This window comes from Pempheris klunzingeri, chromosome 19 (genome assembly GCF_042242105.1).
Source record: "Pempheris klunzingeri isolate RE-2024b chromosome 19, fPemKlu1.hap1, whole genome shotgun sequence".
Classification (NCBI taxonomy): Eukaryota; Metazoa; Chordata; class Actinopteri; order Acropomatiformes; family Pempheridae; genus Pempheris; species Pempheris klunzingeri.
Window position 1 is genome coordinate 10,795,658 of NC_092030.1, and position 17,852 is coordinate 10,813,509.

The 17,852-nt window shown below is 39.9% G+C and overlaps 1 protein-coding gene across 1 annotated transcript; it reads left to right on the forward strand.

The window, feature by feature from the left end:
* The first annotated feature begins 1,798 nt into the window (after positions 1 to 1,798).
* Positions 1,799 to 16,356, forward strand: LOC139218654 (long-chain fatty acid transport protein 2). Its single transcript, XM_070850303.1, has 10 exons — positions 1,799 to 2,276; positions 4,640 to 4,843; positions 6,244 to 6,402; positions 10,537 to 10,661; positions 11,606 to 11,800; positions 12,938 to 13,028; positions 13,123 to 13,321; positions 14,653 to 14,750; positions 15,561 to 15,691; positions 15,787 to 16,356. The coding sequence occupies exons 1-10, from the start codon at positions 1,799 to 1,801 to the stop codon at positions 15,961 to 15,963; spliced, it is 1,857 nt and encodes a 618-aa protein (XP_070706404.1). The 3' UTR covers positions 15,964 to 16,356.
* Positions 16,357 to 17,852: the final 1,496 nt, after the last annotated feature.

Below are 17,852 nucleotides of genomic sequence, written 5' to 3' on the forward strand. Positions count from 1 at the left end.
GGATGGCAACCATGTTTCCGGACTGTTCTTGCACATTGGCACATATGGCTTTGATGAATCTTGAGCTATGTACCAAATTTCATGTTGATACAGTGAAAATCCAGAATGTACATGTTACTGTTTTTCAGATTAGCAAGAAAAAATCCATCATGGTGGACTTTTATGGTTGAAGAGGCTTTTTTGTAGGACACACAGATTTGAATGCGTGTCACATTTCAAGCTCACTGTGTGGGGGGGCCTTGGTTAACACCTGCTGTCAGAGCATGAAGCTCACTGGATTATTCGGCATTTGATTCTTCTGTAGGGCCTCTTTCCAGATCTTCAATGTGTTAATCCAACTTTCTGTTCTCCCTTTCAGCTTTAAAACAGGCCTTCATGGAGATTAACAGCTCCTTCCTCCCGTCTGTGTCATTTTCATTCTTCTGGTGCATTTTCTCCAACTTCTTAGCCCATATGTCTTTGCTCCATTCCTCGTTAAAGCACAGATCATAAGCAGAGATCCTTAAAATTTACTGTAAATATATATAGTTCTTAGAGTGGTCTGCATTCTATCTGCATTGATTTCTTTGGCAGGAAGGCCTGGACCTGTCATGTGCAACCAGGACAAAGGGAATATGAAGGAAGGATCCACATTCAGACAACTGAGACCATACTGGTGCAGTTCAATGATTTATTCACAAAAATAAGGTAGAAAAGGCTCACAGGACCACGAGGCAGTCAAAAACAGGCAAACAAATCTAACAAGGAGCAGGCTACAATCCAAAGTCCAACAGTCAGACAGCAGGTCAAAGCGACAGGTGAGGCAAAATCAGGATCATGACCAGATAACATTAACAGAAAACCGAGGCTGAAAAGCAAAGGCATGACACACACATTAACTTCAATGTGGATTGGTGGAGATTTAAGGGGAGTGCACCTGCCCTTGGACACTCTCAGCCCGAACGATCCGCTAAGGATGCACCAAATACATAACTGCAATGCATTGTGGGTGATATACAACTAATTGTTGAGCGACCATCAATGTTCACTTGCCCCCTCAGTCCTCCGAGGGTCGATCGATCGATTTTATTAGCTAAGTTTGCTAAGTTCCATTCTGACCATCCTGACTTCCCGCCCATACTCAGTGCAGATGTTCCTGTACACTATGCCAGCGACTTGGTTATGGCGTTCCATATACGCTCTTCCTGCCTGCTATTATGTGCTGGATTGTGTCAGGAGCATCTTTGCTCAGCCTGCACCTGGGGTCCTGTCTGTCTGGTGTGGTGCGCATTGATCTTGTGCTGCCATGGTTAGTGCTTCTGTACTGTCCCTGCACTAGGTGGATGAGGTCCAAGAATATTGATCTATCTGTCTATCTATACTGCAAAGTGTTTTATTCTTGCAGGTAGTAATGATCACATGGTGATCAGGAAAATGAAGCCTCTGGATTCAGAATGCAGGACAACAATTTTTCTTAGCATAGTCTTTTTCCTAAGCTGGATCAGTCAGCAAATAAACAAAGGACCCTCTGATAGGTTTGTTTGAATATACTTAGATTTGAATTATTAGTAATTGATTGAAGTCACTTAAATGTAACACTTAGCACACACTGAGCCCCCCCCCCCCCCCCCCCCCCCATCTACAAACTGTTGATCTCCTTGCTCTCAGCTCATTGGCTGTCCCGGTGCTGCTGTGCTGTGCATAATGACTGGGCTATCAGCTTGGCTGCAGGTTTCCTAAAGACATGCGCGATTGCTGCCTGTTCTTCAAAAGTTTTGGAGCAGTCTTCATGTGAAGTGTGTTTTCTTCGCGTGAAGAGATGATAACTCTGGTGTTGAGCAGCGTCGCGGCAGGATTGCTGGCTCTCCTTCTCTACCAGGGGATGATTTATCCCTTCTTCTGGATGGATTTGATTTATTACTTAAAGCTCCGGAGGTACAGAAAGACGCTGCAGGCTCGTATGCAGCAAGGGATCATCACATACCTCGACTGTTTTCTCTACCAGGCGAGGAAGAATCCGAACAAAGCCTTCATCATCTTCGAGAAGCAGACCCTGACGTACCGGGACGTGGACAGGAGGAGTAACCAGTTTGCCAACGCGTTCAGGACGGAGGGCTCTCTGAGACAAGGAGACATTGTCGCTCTGTTGATGTTCAACGAGCCGGACTTTATTAGTGTGTGGCTGGGACTGTGCAAACTGGGCTGTGAAGTTGCCTTTCTCAACGTCAACATTAAGGCCAAATCTCTGCTCCACTGCTTCCATAGTTGTGGAGCCAAGACGCTTGTTGTTGGCGCAGGTATGGCACGTTTTCTCTCTGGTTTTTACGCAGTTCACGCAGATCACGTTAACTGAAGCCACCTCTGACAAGCCTGTTCACAGGGCTCCGAGCCCGACCACAGGAACTCTGAGGACATTTAAAATAATCCGCACACACAGTTTTCCTGCAGCCACTCCCCGTGTGAATGGGAGTGGCCACAGTTTCCACAAAGACACAAGTGAGAAGAGGAGGAATTTTTTTGCCGGCTCCCAAATTAGAGCTCCCATAATTTGAGCACAGTTTTGTAGATAGTTTCCTTCATGAAAGTACAGATGTGGAATTTTTTCTAATACATATTAGAAGCAAAATGCATAAAAATAATAACTGCCATAGTTTAATTTCTAATTCATCAAAGACCTTCACTTTACTTTTAGTTTTGCTCTGATGGCTCTTTTATTGCATCCCACCATGTCAGCAGAATAGGAAGAGGGACTTTATTATTCTGACTTAGTCCAGGGCAATCAACCCAGCGAATGACCTTCTTGTAGTTACATCAGATAAACTGAAATGATCTATTTATGTATTTTCTCTGACTGATTCTAAAATGCATTCATCAGACCTGCTTATGCATATAACACATACACAGAAAAGGGTATTGCCATACTTTATTGCATCTGCATTAGATGTGCAGAATGCAAGTGTGATAAAAACATTATTCGAAATTCAAAGAGCAAATCTAGGCAAAGGGGGAAAAAAAGCAATAGTATATACAGTGCAGTAAGAATGTAAGCAAGTCACAAAAAAGTAAATGTGGAACATGGGATTTGAACGGCAGTGGAGGAGGAAGTACTAAAAAAAACTACCACCAACATATAACATTGTAAAATTCAATCAGATTTTACTAGAATGAAAGGACAAAGCAAAATGTCGTGGAGTAGACGTGTAAATATGCAGGAAAAGGAAATACACCAAGCACAGGAGTTGAGTAAATGTAGTTACCTTCCTTCACTGGTGTATGCAGACTGTAATAAAAATAAAGAGGTTAAACATAAGATGTCACGTTAAAGCAGCCATGTGACTGACACTGTACAGGCCAATAAATATGTTTCCATATCGTATGCTGAGATAACTTGTTATAGATTTATAGAAGTCAGTTAACAAGTAAAAACAGATGGAGCAGCTCTGCTTTCAGTTCGCTAAATGGACTAAATGTGTTAGTGTTGGACTGTCTTTTAGTGAGGAATTTAGTGGGGATTAATATATGAGTTGGTTAATAGAAAACAAACCGGCAACACCTCTGATTAAGGCTGCAGCTTCTCATGTGAGGATTTGCTTTAGATTTTTACTCGTCATAAATAATATATTTTTGGCACATCTATAGCTGATAACATGAAGGTCTCAAACGTCTGCACCAGTTTTCACGTCCTAATTACAGTGAGTAAAATGCTTTAAAAGATAACTGCAGTATTTTTAAACCTGGGTCTTAGTTTTATATATTTTGGGTTCAAAATGGTGGGTAGGAACAAAAAAGGTTTGAAACTGGTTCAGCAGATCTCCTTGCAGTCTGCAATGGCTGCAATGTAATCCTTTGGGGCAACCAGGCCCATTTGAATTGCATCCACTTAAAGGGCTTGTTTTTGCCACCAGACTCCATTGACAAAAACATCAGATTTATTTCGCAGAACAAACAGCGATAGACCACCAACTCCCATATTCTGTCAGGTAAAATTACCCGCAACAGCCTCAGAAACTAATCTGAAACTACTCCTTGACTGTCGGTTGCGAAAATGGAGCACTCTTAGTGGACGTGCTGTGATGATATGAGTTATAGCTCATTTGCGGCTGCCGACTGAGGTGATCTCCTGAACCAATTCTAAAACTTTTTGTTTCTACCAAACCTTTCAAACTCAAAACATGTAAAAAAAAAAAAAAAAAAAAAAAAAGGTTTAAAAATGTAGTTCATTCATTGTAGTTCATCATTTAATTCCAGCAAGGTCAATGGGTTATGTGGAGATTGCAGCTGTTGTAATATTACTATCTGCCCTTTATTGTACAGTAAACATTAACATTTTTCAAATCAGGCCCTCTGAACATGTGAAATGCTATCAGTGCTGATAGTTGACAGGTCGAGAGCAAAGTACTATGTCATCAGCACACCTATGTATTTGAATTGTATCTAATCCTGAATTAGAAGGATATGATTATACTGACTTTTTATCTAAATTTCTTCAATGTCATGTCTGTAAATGATCATGGAAGGTGTTGACCTCAACCTTTATACAGTCTGATACAACACCACAAACTATAGCCTTTAAAATGACCATAGAGTGGAATGGTGTTTTCTGGCTTTGTTTTTGCCTGATGGAGCAGCAGTGAGATAACCATTGTGTCTGTTTATCCAGATTTGGTGCGTTTGGTGGAGGAGGTGCTGCCTGATCTGAAGAGGGACAAGATAGCTGTGTGGGTGGTGGATCACACATCACCCTCTGGGGATTACAGCACTTTACTAGATAAGGTGGAACGCATGTCTGGAGAAACCCTAAGTGATCTTCCTAAAGTTGACATCATGTCAAACTTTCTCTTCATTTTTACTTCAGGCACCACAGGTACTGCATGAGCTTTGAATTCTTCAGTTTTTACATAACCTGCAGATGGCCAGCCACCTTGTACTGTATAAAAAACACTTCTAAATTATGCAGATAGAGGCATTATTGGAATTCTAAAAAACTATGGACACTGTTGACAATAATGAAACACAATGCGTTTAGTCACTGTTGAGTATCTTTCTCAACAAATTTCTTCCATTACTTTTCTCACTTGTCATGAAATTAAGGTTCAAATGAAACATTTCTGAGGACTTTAAGATGAAGCAGCAAATGAGGTTCATCAGACCAGAAAGAACTAAACATGTACATTCAAAAGTAGTTTCAAAAGTTTGGAATCACCTGTTATACTGATACTTTACTTCAGTAATTCAGTTGATTGTTGTAGTGGACTAAGTAAAAGTGTTGTCTATGGATTGTTTGCCATGCCAGAATCATTGGCCTTGTGCAGGAGCATATTTTATCCATGCTAGCTGCTTTGCTATAGTGATGGGAGTACCGGTCTGTCAGTCAGTTGCTCTCAGCAACTATTGGAGGGATCGCCATGAAATGTGGCTCAGACATTCAAGTTCCCCCAGTGTAAATACTCTGGTGATCCTATGACTTTTCATCTAGCGCCACCATCAAGTCAGCATTCCAGTTTGTCCAATACTTTGACCAAATATTTGCAGTGTCATAAGTTATGACATTTCTATCAGCAGGCAATACCGTTTCTGTTTATTACGAACTAGCAAATGCTGGCATGCTAACATGCAAAACTAAGTTAGGATCAACAATATTTATACCTGCTGTACCAGAGCATGTTAACATTGACACTTAGACATCCGGACAGGACCTGGTTTACTGATTTAACAACCAACCCTGTGATCAGCGGGCGACTCCTCTATCCCATGACCCTTATAAATTCTTTACAGCACTTTTCACAAGTTTCACAAGTGCTTAATCAATGAACACGAGAGACAATGGTACATTCATACAGCGAAAAGTAAAACAGATAAAATGAAATAGATTAAAAAATAAATTACAGTATAACATAATTCAACAAACAACAACAAACTCAGTGGTTTTCTCATCAAGCTGGAAAAAAATGTGTTAGAAGACATCTAACACTTAGTATTCTCAAAGCAAAGTAACTATACTAAACTAAAATATTACATACATGTCATGTCCATTGAATTAGTGATGTATTTATCGCTGATTAAAAAGTGGTATGAAATACGGTAATAGTTCCAAATGGCAATGGAATCACTCAATAACTATGCTTGGACTTGACATTGAAGAGTTTGGTCTTACCTGCTCTTTCTGGAAAGCCTCTTGAGATAACGCTGTTATGAATTGGCGCTATATAAATAAAGATTGATTGATTGATTGATTGATTGATTGATGGTGCCATTCTCTTCCAGGTCTCTCCAAGGCAGCCCGTGTAGGGCATCTGAAAGCCATTGTAAGTATGGCCTTCTTTCAAATGTGTGGAGCCACTTCTGATGATATCATCTACATCACTCTTCCTCTTTACCACATGTCTGCTTCCCTGTTAGGGATCGGAGGCTGCATACACCTTGGTAAGCACTAGTGTACTTCACTCAATCTAGAATGCTATCTCAGCTTTTTGAGTACATTACATCCCCATTGTTCAGCAGCTACACTTCAGACAGAGCAGAGGGGCCATCACACTGTGCTTATCTAAAATTGCCATGCCTTTAACAATTGTATTAATAGAATACAATAAATTAGTAACAATAATTTATGGATAATAATTAGTTAATAGTTTGTTTTTACATACATTTCACAATAAGTTTTTCATGTTTGTCCATGGCCCCAAAGCCTGTGAGGCAGGAAGGTGAATGCGACTGTTTTCTCTATTCAGTAATTTCACACACTTGCAATTTCCAAACAATCTCCCATTATCATTTCCAAGAAGTTCGGAAGGAACTCTGAGTACAAAATAGTGCAGCTTGCCTGACAACCCTACTGTAACGCAAAAAGTCACTGCGCCTGGCAGATGTTCACCAACTAGTAGTTACAGTGTTTAACTCCTGCACGGGCACAAACTCTTCAAATAAATTTATTTAGGCCTAATTCACTTTCTGAATTCAATCTTTATCAATGTGAGCAGACTCCTACAAAACATGAGAAATCAGTAACGATAACTTAATAATTAATTGGAAAATGCTCAGACACTCGTCAAGGAGGCAGTTCACTGTGGTGATGGTTAAAATCTGTAATTCTGAAAACACAATTGCAGAACGCAGTCGGGATTGGCAGGAAATATTAATCAACATGAACTATTTTTGATGTTATTATGCAGTGCCCTGACTGGTGGAAAATGCTTGCAAAGAATTAGGAAGTAAAGGCTTTTGAATTGTTTGTCGGAAGAGCAAAAATGCCACCCAAAAGTTGATATGGAAAACTGCAATGTTCGCGTATGGACTGATAAGTATTCATCATTCCAACTTTTAGTAAAGCTGGATATGTCCATGCTAGTGGAAAAAGATATTATCTTATCCAGTTTATATTATTAGAAACAGGAGGTTAGAGCTATTTGAAAGCTTGGCTTGTCATTAGAAAAAGTCAACCAGATGGTGCTCCAGGAGTCTGTTGAGCAATCTGGAGTCTGGAAGGTGAATTAAGAATGTCGCTCCCAAAGCTAATGCACTTCACTGTCTGAAAGTAAGTGGAGATCTGAAAGAGGTTATGGACGAAACAATGAAGATTAATTTCTTCAGAAGGAATTCAAGTACGCATCATCACCTGATCTGCAATTTGGTGGTGGAGCCTCAAGCTACTAATGATGACCTCTTACTCCATCTACTGGCTCAGGGATCAAGCTTTGGATTTTTTGAAGCAAAGTAAACCAAGGAGCAGCGGATTTTTGGCAGAATTTGTAAGGGCCGTAATTCTGCAACTACTGGGGAAAGAAAACCCCGAGGTAGACATGGACGCATGATGCCTTTGTGGAGAAAACTGATTTATTCTGCATAGATGTGTTATCAGAGAGGCTGGTGCTCTTCAACATACTGAAGACTGTGGGCGTGAGGAATGTCAAAGAGAAGATGAAGAAATTCATCACACGCTGAGGCAGAATTTCTCAGCCTGATCGGATGACTTTACAGTTTCCAGGGCTGTCATTGAACTTGTGTGTGACCCAGGCGGAGAATCCTGCGCTCTCGTGAAGAAGCTGATGCTGATGGAGGCCATAGCATTCCATAGTGGAAATGCACAGCAAACAACCATGATAATAGTAACTAGGTTACTGATAGGACTAATAGGAATATGACTAATGATGATCAATATGGTAACAGTGAAAAACATGACATTAGTTAAGATATGATTAATAATAACACGACTAATATCAGCAAAAAGTGATGGAGGCTGATGACCCTCAGCAGTGATTCATGAAGACAGAGAACCACAGCAGGAGAACCAGGACCAGGATCTACAGGAACCAGAGAACCACAGCAGGAGAACCAGGACCAGGATCCACAGGAACCTGAGGGATGAGAAAAGCACAGAAAGGCTCCGGGGAAGGTACCTAGTTAGTAGCAGACATTAAAGAGACATAAGGATGGAGAGGAAGAGGAGGAGGAGGAGGAGAAGAAGAGAAGAGAAGAGAGGAGAGGAGAGAGGAGCCCAGTGCATCATGGGAGTCCCCCAGCAGTCTAGGCCTATAGCAGCATAACTAGGGGCTGGTCCAAGGCCTGAGCCAGTCCTAAACTATAAGCTTTATCAAAAAGGAAGGTTTTTAGTCTACTCTTAAATGTAGAGAGGGTGTCTGCCCCCCGAACCCAAACTGGAAGGAGATTCCACAGGAGAGGAGCCTGATAGCTGAAAGCTCTGGCTCCTGAACTACTTTAGAGGACTTTAGGAACCACCAGTAGGCCTGCATTCTGGGAGTGCAGTGCTCTAGTGGGGTAGTACGGTACTATGAGCTCTTTAAGATATGATGGAGCCTGACCATTAAGAGCTTTGTAGATGAGGAGAAGGATTTTAAACTATTCTGGATTTTACTGGAAGCCAATGAAGAGAAGCCAGTACAGGAGAAATATGGTCTCTTCTCTTAGTTCTCGTCAGAACACGAGCAGCAGCGTTCTGGACCAGCTGGAGAGTCTTTAACGACTTATTGGGGCAGCCTGATAATAAGGAGTTGCAATAGTCCAACCTAGAAGTGACAAATGCATGGACTAGTTTTTCTGAATCATCTATAGACCAGATGTGCCTGATTTTAGCAATATTACGTAGATGGAAAAAGCAGTTCTGGAAATCTGTTTTATGTGGGAGTTAAAGGATCCTGATCAAAGATAACTCTCAGATTTAAGCTACTTTTATGCCCTTTTAAATTGCCCCTCCGGAGCAAATAAAGTATTCCGAATCTGAATCTGAAGATTCCTCACAGTGGAGCTGGATACCAGAGTAATCCCATCCAGCATAGCTATATTGTTAGAAAAAGTATCTCCAAGGTGTTTAGGGCCAAGCACAATAACTTCAATTTTGTCTGAGTTTAGTACAAACTGAAATCGATCTAATAATATAGGACTTAAACCAGCTTAATGCAGTTCCTTTTATGCCAATAAAGTGTTCCAGTCTCTGTAATAGGATGTGATGGTCAATGGTATCAAACGCAGCACTCAGATCTAACAAGACCAGGACAGAGAGAAGTCCTTAAGGAGGTCGTTTGTAACCTTCACCAGTGCTGTCTCTGTGCTATGGTTCGCTCTAAAACCTGACTGAAAATCCTCAAATAGACTATTAGAGTTTAGAAAATTACACAACTGATTGGCTACTACTTTCTCAAGGATCTTGGAGAGAAAGGGAAGGTTGGATATAGGTTAATGATTTATTTGACACAGTAAAGCGCTGCATTCAACTGACTCTTGAAAGCAACAATTCTGGCAAAAAATTCTGTTCTCACACATGGCTGGTGTAATTTGCAATTTGTTTCAGCTTCATCAATCCTTGACTGCTGCTATTCTGTGCACAACCAGCAAATGGCTTTATGATATCCTAAATACCACAGCATCTTCTCTTACTTTCTGAATTCATTGATATTCTGGGACATGAATGGAATGCTTTGGCGGGTCGGTTGTATGGTGCATTTTTGAACTTTCAAACAGCTAAGCTAGGCTAACCTCATCCTGACCCCAGTTTTGTACCTGACAGTACTTAATTAGACTTAACTAGAACTGTAAAGTCGTCTTAGTTTCTCACAGCTTTTACTTTATCTTTTGGAAATCCTGCCCAATCCCTGATGATGGGTTCATCAGAAATAAAACTGAGATTTTGTCCCTGCAGCTCCTAGGTTGTAATTATTAGTCGGTTGGACCTTCACCGAGCTGTGTTTTCCCACACAGTAAATACAACTAAGAGGGAATGGCAGCATATGATCTTGACAAACAGACAATTCCTGGAAGACATGTCATTTATATTCAGTACATGATAAAATCCAAGGCAAGTGCTGGAGAAAAGCATCATAGAGACGGATATCCTCTCTATAGGCCTACAGGGAATTCTCACTTTCTCACAGATCAGGAAAGACAAAGCAGAGGAAATTTCTATTCCAGCTATAAATAAATTGTATTGACTTTGTTAGACATGTAGAATGTATCAAAAATGTGTGCTTCGGCAGCATGTTGTCTGACACCACTTACTGTACTGCTTGCCTTGCCATCTTTTCTCTTATCTTCTCCTTTCGACGCCAGGTGCAACATGTGTGTTAAAAAAGAAGTTTTCTGCTGGTCAGTTTTGGAAAGATTGTGTGAAACACAATGTGACCGTGGTGCAGTACATAGGAGAGCTCTGTCGCTACCTGGTCAACCATCCCACGGTAAGACTCAGAACATATGAACATCTATCTATCTATCTATCTATCTATCTATCTATCTATCTATCTATCTATCTATCTATCTATCTATCTATCTATCTATCTATCTATCTATCTATCTATCTATCTATCTATCTATCTATCTCACATGAATATTAGCGATTGGTGGACATAACCTTATGAAGCTTTGGGGCTTTGTCCTTCCTTCATGCCAAAAAAATATATCCAGGTGAAATCTGGAACACCCATTTGTTGCAGTTTGATTAATTACAACTTTATTTGTAAAAATGGTCCCTCTGTGAGACAGGACCAAATGCCCCCTAAACCACACCAGCAGCCCTGGAGTTCCACGAGTGTCCACATGATGTGATCCGAGACATGACTACAGAATGGCAGAAATTAAAACAAAACAATATCTTATTGGTATTATTGCCCACTATCAATGGCACGTAAAGTGCTGCACATCACAAGAGAAGTCTATGTTCTTTCTTACTGGGTAAGGCAGCAGGTGAAAAGGTTCCCATATTTTTGATCAGCTTTTTCTAGTTGTATTCGCCATATTTGATAATTATAGTTCTCTCCTCTTATCCCAACATGCATCACCTGCCTTGAATATTATATATAACATAGTTTTGTCTCTAAAGTGATAAAACTACCAAACCATTTATCTATTGACACAACATTTGGAAATACCTCGCTTTAAGAGGTGAAACAAGCATTGGCATTGTCTGCCCATCACCAATGAATATCTAGAGGTTTCCTACTTCTTCCAGTCTAAACATGGCCCAGACCCATCTCTCTGCAGGACTCACAAAGATGCATGTAATATAAATCTTCTCATCTGACTCTGGACAAGCAAGTCCATAAACATATTTGCCAAAAGGAAGGAATGTTCCTTTTAAAATGTTGAATGGTGCTTTCCAATCAAAGTCTTATCCTGCCCTCAGGTTCCAGAGGAGAGGGCTCACAGTGTTCGGCTGGCAGCAGGAAGCGGTCTCAGGTCAGATGTTTGGAGGGAGTTTGTTAGACGCTTTGGTAGGATCAAGATCAGAGAGGGTTACGGCTTGACTGAGGCCAGCATCGGCTTCCTCAACTACACCGATGAGGTCGGTGCAATTGGCAGGGCAAGCTATTTCAACAAGGTAAGAATAAAGCATTTAGTAATGTTGATCTTGCCACACTCTGTAATTCACTGTATCTTGTTTTTTTTTGTTTTAACTTGCCCAAGAAGCTCAACTATAAAATTTCAACAGTCACATCTTGGCAGAAATGTAATTTTGAAAATGCCCAAGCCATATGTTGATATGTTTAAGGAACACCACTATTAATGGTTATCTCAGTGTGACAGAAGTGGGCACTTAGCAGGCAGAGTGGTTCTAATGAAAATATTCCATTGCTTTTATATTGCAAGCAATATCCAGCTTGAATTTGAGCAATTTGACTACAACTAGCCTCAGTTTTGGGATCCAACTTAAGTTATTTTTGGAGGAACTCCTGGACTTCGTGTTCTGTGTCAGTCCATGCTTTGGAAATGTGTTAGTGGTGTTTGTGTCCTGATGGACCTAAACCTGATGTCCAGTCTCTTTTAGCACTGTTTTGGTCTCCACCAACTCTCTGGAGCTGATAAATGCTCCACTGTGTTCACTAACTACCCTTTAACTGTGTCTGTCTGCTGTTTGCTAGAGCAGGTATGCACAGAGGGTTTGAACAGAGCTTTTTTTTTTTTTTACTGAAAATTGCTGTCTTGCTGCTGCTGTAAACCAGGCTGATGTGACAGATGAGACCAAATCAGAGAAATACAGTAGTGGGCCATAAAACTAAAACAATGAGCTGAAAAGCTTTATTGATCTGTAAAGCTGGTAATAATTCAATTTGGGTTCATATAATACATACTGAATATTTAATATAACAAATAATGATCATAGTCAAATAAGATTAAAATTTTATTTGTCACAGTTCAACAACGTACAATGTGCAATGAAATGCTTTGTTAGCATCTCCAGTAGATGCGACATTAAGTAGTTAAATGGAGCACATGTGAAAAGTACAAGAAGTAACAATAAGTGCAAAATTTAAAATGAGTCTAACACCAAGTATAATATCAACAGAGATATAAAGTAGAATTATAGGGGAACATCGTAGAAAGCAAGTACAAATATTTCCATTTCAAAATGGAGAATTTGAAAAACCATCCCTGGTAATATAACACGTTAGTCAGAAGGTAACTATTCAACCAGCAGCTCATCAAGTCACAGCTATTATTACTTCTTTTTGTTCAGCTTTCTATGCCCTTTGAGCTCCTGAGACATGACCCACAAACGTACGAGCCAGTCCGAACAGACTCTGGAAGATGCATACGAGCACAAATAGGTAAATGAATCCCATGCCAAGTCTTTTAACATGAAAGTCATTCAGTCTATAGTACATAGTGTCCACTAAATGTACATCTGCTTTCTGTGAACAGGAGAGGCAGGGATCCTGGTGGCTCCTCTGACAGCTATGAACCAGTTCCTGGGCTACGCTGGGAACAAGGTCCAGTCTGAGAAGAAGCTGCTCAGGGATGTCTTCAAAGCTGGTGATGTCTATTTCAACACTGGAGACCTCCTGCTACACAATCACAGAGACTTTCTTTACTTCCGTGACCGCATCGGAGACACCTTCAGGTATGTTAGTGTCTTCATAATGAGCACGGTGCATTGCTGAGGTATACGTATATCAGTTAGCTAATTAAATGTCACCAAACCTAAAGATATGTGTGTAGGTTATTAAGGGTCAGACCTTTGAACAGATTCAGTGTTATAAATATCTGGTTGCAACAGGTTGCAACATATAGTTGAAGTGCCAAGGAAGAGAAACTTCCATGGCTGACGATATTTTAAAGTGTCCACTTCATTCTCTGTATGGAGAGTTTGAGCTCCAACCCTAGAGATGTAGACTAACAAAGGCCAGCTCGGTTAGGTTTAATAATTCTTTCACGTCTCAGGCCCTTAAACTATTAATTACAATAAATTATTAAAACAAAATTCTTATGTATAAATTCTATTGTTTTTTATATATACTCATTTTATATATATTTATATATGTACATAGTAGTAAAATGTTTATGTCCTGTCCAGCTTCTTGTTTTTAGCTTTATCCATCCATCCATCTATTGTCTATACCGCTTATCATTCAGGGCCGGGGGGGGGCTAGAGCCAATCCCAGCTGACATTGGGCTGATAGGCGGGGTACACCCTGGACTGGTCGCCAGTCAATCACAGGGTCAACACACAGAGACAGACAACCATTCACACTCACACCTATAGGCAACTTAGAGTGACCAATTAACCCGCATGTCTTTGGTCTGTGGGAGGAAGCCGGAGTACTGGTGCAACAGTGCAACAGTGTCCTTTAGTGTCCTAAAAGGGTAATAGTACAAAAATGTGATCATTTTCTTAAGTAGCAAACTGGGACTACTATACTACTCATTTACATGTTGTACATTTACATTTACTTGTTGTAGAATGACAATAACTGTACATGCTGCTATTGTTATGATAGTTATAATAAGAACTGATATTTATTGTAATTAAAATGCTGATATAGATTGAAATTATTTGTATGTTTATACAACATGCTGAATTATTGAAAGTGAAGGGCCACACTTAGATAGTGCTCTGTACTAAAAGCTCCGAAGACCCACTGTACACTCTCTGCTCAGCACTAAAAAGCAGAAAGACAGAGCTGGTGTTTTTCTCAGGAGTTGGTGGAGACCAAAACAGACCTAAAAGAGCATAAATATGAGATTTGTTTTAACGATGAGGCAAAAAGCAACACATGTTCATGTTGCTCCATGTGTAAATAAGCAACTGTTTATTATCAGCTTAACCAACTTAAAAATGATGATATGTCAATGTTGTTTCTGCGGCTCCCACTGGCTAAAAAAATCACTTATTTAACTACTACTACTTAACTATTTAACTTGTTTAACTGCATCTAACCATGTGTCCCACAGGTGGAAAGGAGAGAATGTTTCCACCACAGAGGTGTCAGAGGTTTTAGGTCTTATTGATTCTATCCAGGAGGCCAACGTCTATGGAGTCACCATACCAGGTCTGTTGTATCTGTCTGGATGTGTTACAGTGTGATTTATAATACTGCTTAACCTACAGTGGCCCCGTAGTGTAGTGTAATGTCTGATTTGTTTGAATTTGTTCATAGCAGCAAAAAATATTTCTAAAGTTCAGTTGTAGCAAGTGAATATCTTTGTCCCAGTAGTCTGTTGTAGGTTTATTGCTGGTGTTTTGTCCTGTCAAGAAATCCAGGACGTATCCCTGCTGCTCAGGAAGGAAACAGGAAGTTTTATACAAAAAATACTGTGACTTTGGAAGATACACACATTTGCGAGCTCCAAAACCCAACTGGAACTATGCTGAGTTGAGCTGCTTGGGAGTAGTTTCCACTCTATTTGAATCAAGCACACAAAATGTCATATACCAATTTATGCCAACCGAAATCGACAGCTCTGTGCAACACGTAAACAGCAACCAACCAACAGCACTGTGAATAGTACAGAGTAATAGAAAACATTTTTCACACAACTCGTCATAGTTGTAGCCATGTTGAAAAGGTTCTGCAATGGATATTAAATGTAAATTATATTATATTATATTCCTAACACCTTTGGGGGCTGTTTGATCAAAGTTGAAATAATTCAAAGTTATGGCATTAAGTAAGCCAGCAGTAAGGTGCATTGTTCAGGATGTTATTATACTGAAGTAAGTAGCTCCTTTCAATTTGCAACTTAATGGCACGTTACCCCTCAGGACCTCCAAGGTTATACAGTATATCATGGGCAAATTAAAGCAAGACAATGGAGGTACCGTGGTTAGTTTGGTGACTTTTTCCAATCTGTGTCTGTAGGTTATGAAGGTCGAGCAGGTATGGCTGCCGTCGTCTTAAAACAGGACCACAGATTCAATGGAACAAAACTGTACAACCATCTAGGAAAAACACTTCCTGCATATGCCTGGCCGTGGTTTCTCAGAATACAGGTAAATTGTGCAGGTGTTGATTACTTTAGGTATGAATTTCAGTATGTAAGTGTACATTTCTGTTGTTCATTTGTATCCATGCATGTGTTTTTCAGACCTCTCTGGATGTGACAGAGACCTTCAAGCAGCAGAAGGTGAAGCTGGTCCAGGAGGGTTTCAATCCAGATGTCACCAAGGATCCTTTGTATTTCTTGGATGTGTCTCAGAAGGGATATATTCTCCTTACTGTCTCTCTATATCAAGAGATTGTGTCTGGAAAGATCCGTTTATAACCATCTTAGGACAAGTTAATGCAGGAGCTCTGACGGTCATCTACAGTACGTCCAAAGATAAGACACATATGATCTATCCTGTGGCCACATTTTTATAAAACCCTGGTTTGTCAAGTTCCACTGACATTTTCCACTTTCTTATCCTCTTAAACACTCCACAACCATTTGTACTTATTAAGTATAAAGTAGGATAAGTACAAATTATACCTTAGTATAAAGGCTGCTAAAAATGCAACTATTCCCCTTATTGTAGGAACAAGAAATTTCAGCTGTTAGGTAGACAAGATAAATGCCATTAATTTATTTTAAATGAAAATGTTCACTTTTAGATATCTACTCATCTTATAACAACTTAACACAAAGGCAAGTTATTAAATTTGGATGGAAATATTTCACAGTTAAACACAATGGATTTTTACTGCAGTTCCGTTTTTTTTTTTTTCCTTGCATTATTTTTGCCAAACATGAGAATGGACTCCTCGCCAAATGGTCCAGTCTCATCCACAAGGAGCAGAGCTTTTTCCTGATGGTGGTGCGGTAGTAACCATCAAACTCTGCCACTGTAAAAACTTACCTCAGCATAGCACTTAGCACCAGTGACACTTACAGTAATATGTGGCCTGGTGGAAATCCCAAGTGAAATCTGTTAGTGTTTCAAATGAATTTCACCTTATTTGTATGATCTTTTGATCTGGACATGGATATAGTAGTAAATATTCAATTAAATTGAAATATTTTTTGTTGATAGAACAGTACAAATGGACTGTAGATTTGAAACACAATCCCTAATCCCTAATCATTTTCCTAATCCCTAATTAAGATTTTCCTAGTTATCTATATTCATTTTGTTAATGGACATATTGTAGACGAGTTGCTGTAATGAGAGAAATTCAAATAAACTTTTAATTCGTGGCACATCTTTTGTCTGTGAAATTTGAATCCACTCCTGCATACTGCTGCTCTAAAGGAACAGGACGTCTTTTTGACCCTCACAAATTTGAATATCTCATGACATGTTTCTGAGGTAAGTTAAGTTTTATCCCACTTAGATTCCTCCTGAATGAATGATGTGTGAATGGGTGAATGAGGATGTAATGTTAAAGCGCTTTGAGTGGTAGAAATGACTAGAAAGGCGCTGTATCTAAATCTGAAGGAGGTATTACATTCTACCTTTCAGGGACCACAGCCACATGTGGTACAGTGCCAGATTAATTTAATTATGGATTATACAATTATACATAATCTATGGTTTGAAAACTCTTGTCCTAAATTTGCCTTTTTTTGGCTGAGCGTAACTTTTGGGAAGATAGACCACATTTTAGGACAATACCATTCTCACTTATGGAGATGCAGTATGATGTAAAATGATGCCTAGTGTTTATGTATCCTCCAGTACTTGATGGCAATAATGGACACAGCACATATTTTAGTCCTCAGATCATCGTGAGCATCAGCAAGAGAGTCGCAGTAATATGAATCACTATATAATTGCTGTTTTAACCCATAAGACCCCGAAGAACTTACCTTTCAATAACTAAAACAAGCTATTTAAAATCAGCTAGTTGTGTCAGAGGTTTTAATCAGGCAGACCAACATTTTCAAAATAGTGTCCTGGGAACACAAACTGATGTTGGGTCACATGACTGCACCAGGAAGGAAACTTTTGGCAGCACATCACATGCCCCACAGTGAAAGGTCCCTGAACCACTGATACGCATAGGTCAAGGATGGGTACATATATCTCCCCACTTCTGGCAAATCAGGAGCATGGTGCCATCTTTCTTTTGTCACAGTAAAAATTAACATCGATATGTTAACAGCGGCTGAAACAGGAAGTTCGGATTCAGCGGGAGGTCGCGTACTGGACGGACCGATCAGAGACTGCTCTT

Coding starts and splice junctions, on each gene's coding strand:
- LOC139218654 (XM_070850303.1), top strand. CDS start 1,799: ATGATAACTCTGGTGTTGAGCAGCGTCGCGGCAGGATTGCTGGCTCTC. Junction 4,844..6,243: donor TTTTACTTCAGGCACCACAG/GTACTGCATGAG, acceptor ATTCTCTTCCAG/GTCTCTCCAAGGCAGCCCGT. Junction 15,692..15,786: donor CGTGGTTTCTCAGAATACAG/GTAAATTGTGCA, acceptor TGTGTTTTTCAG/ACCTCTCTGGATGTGACAGA.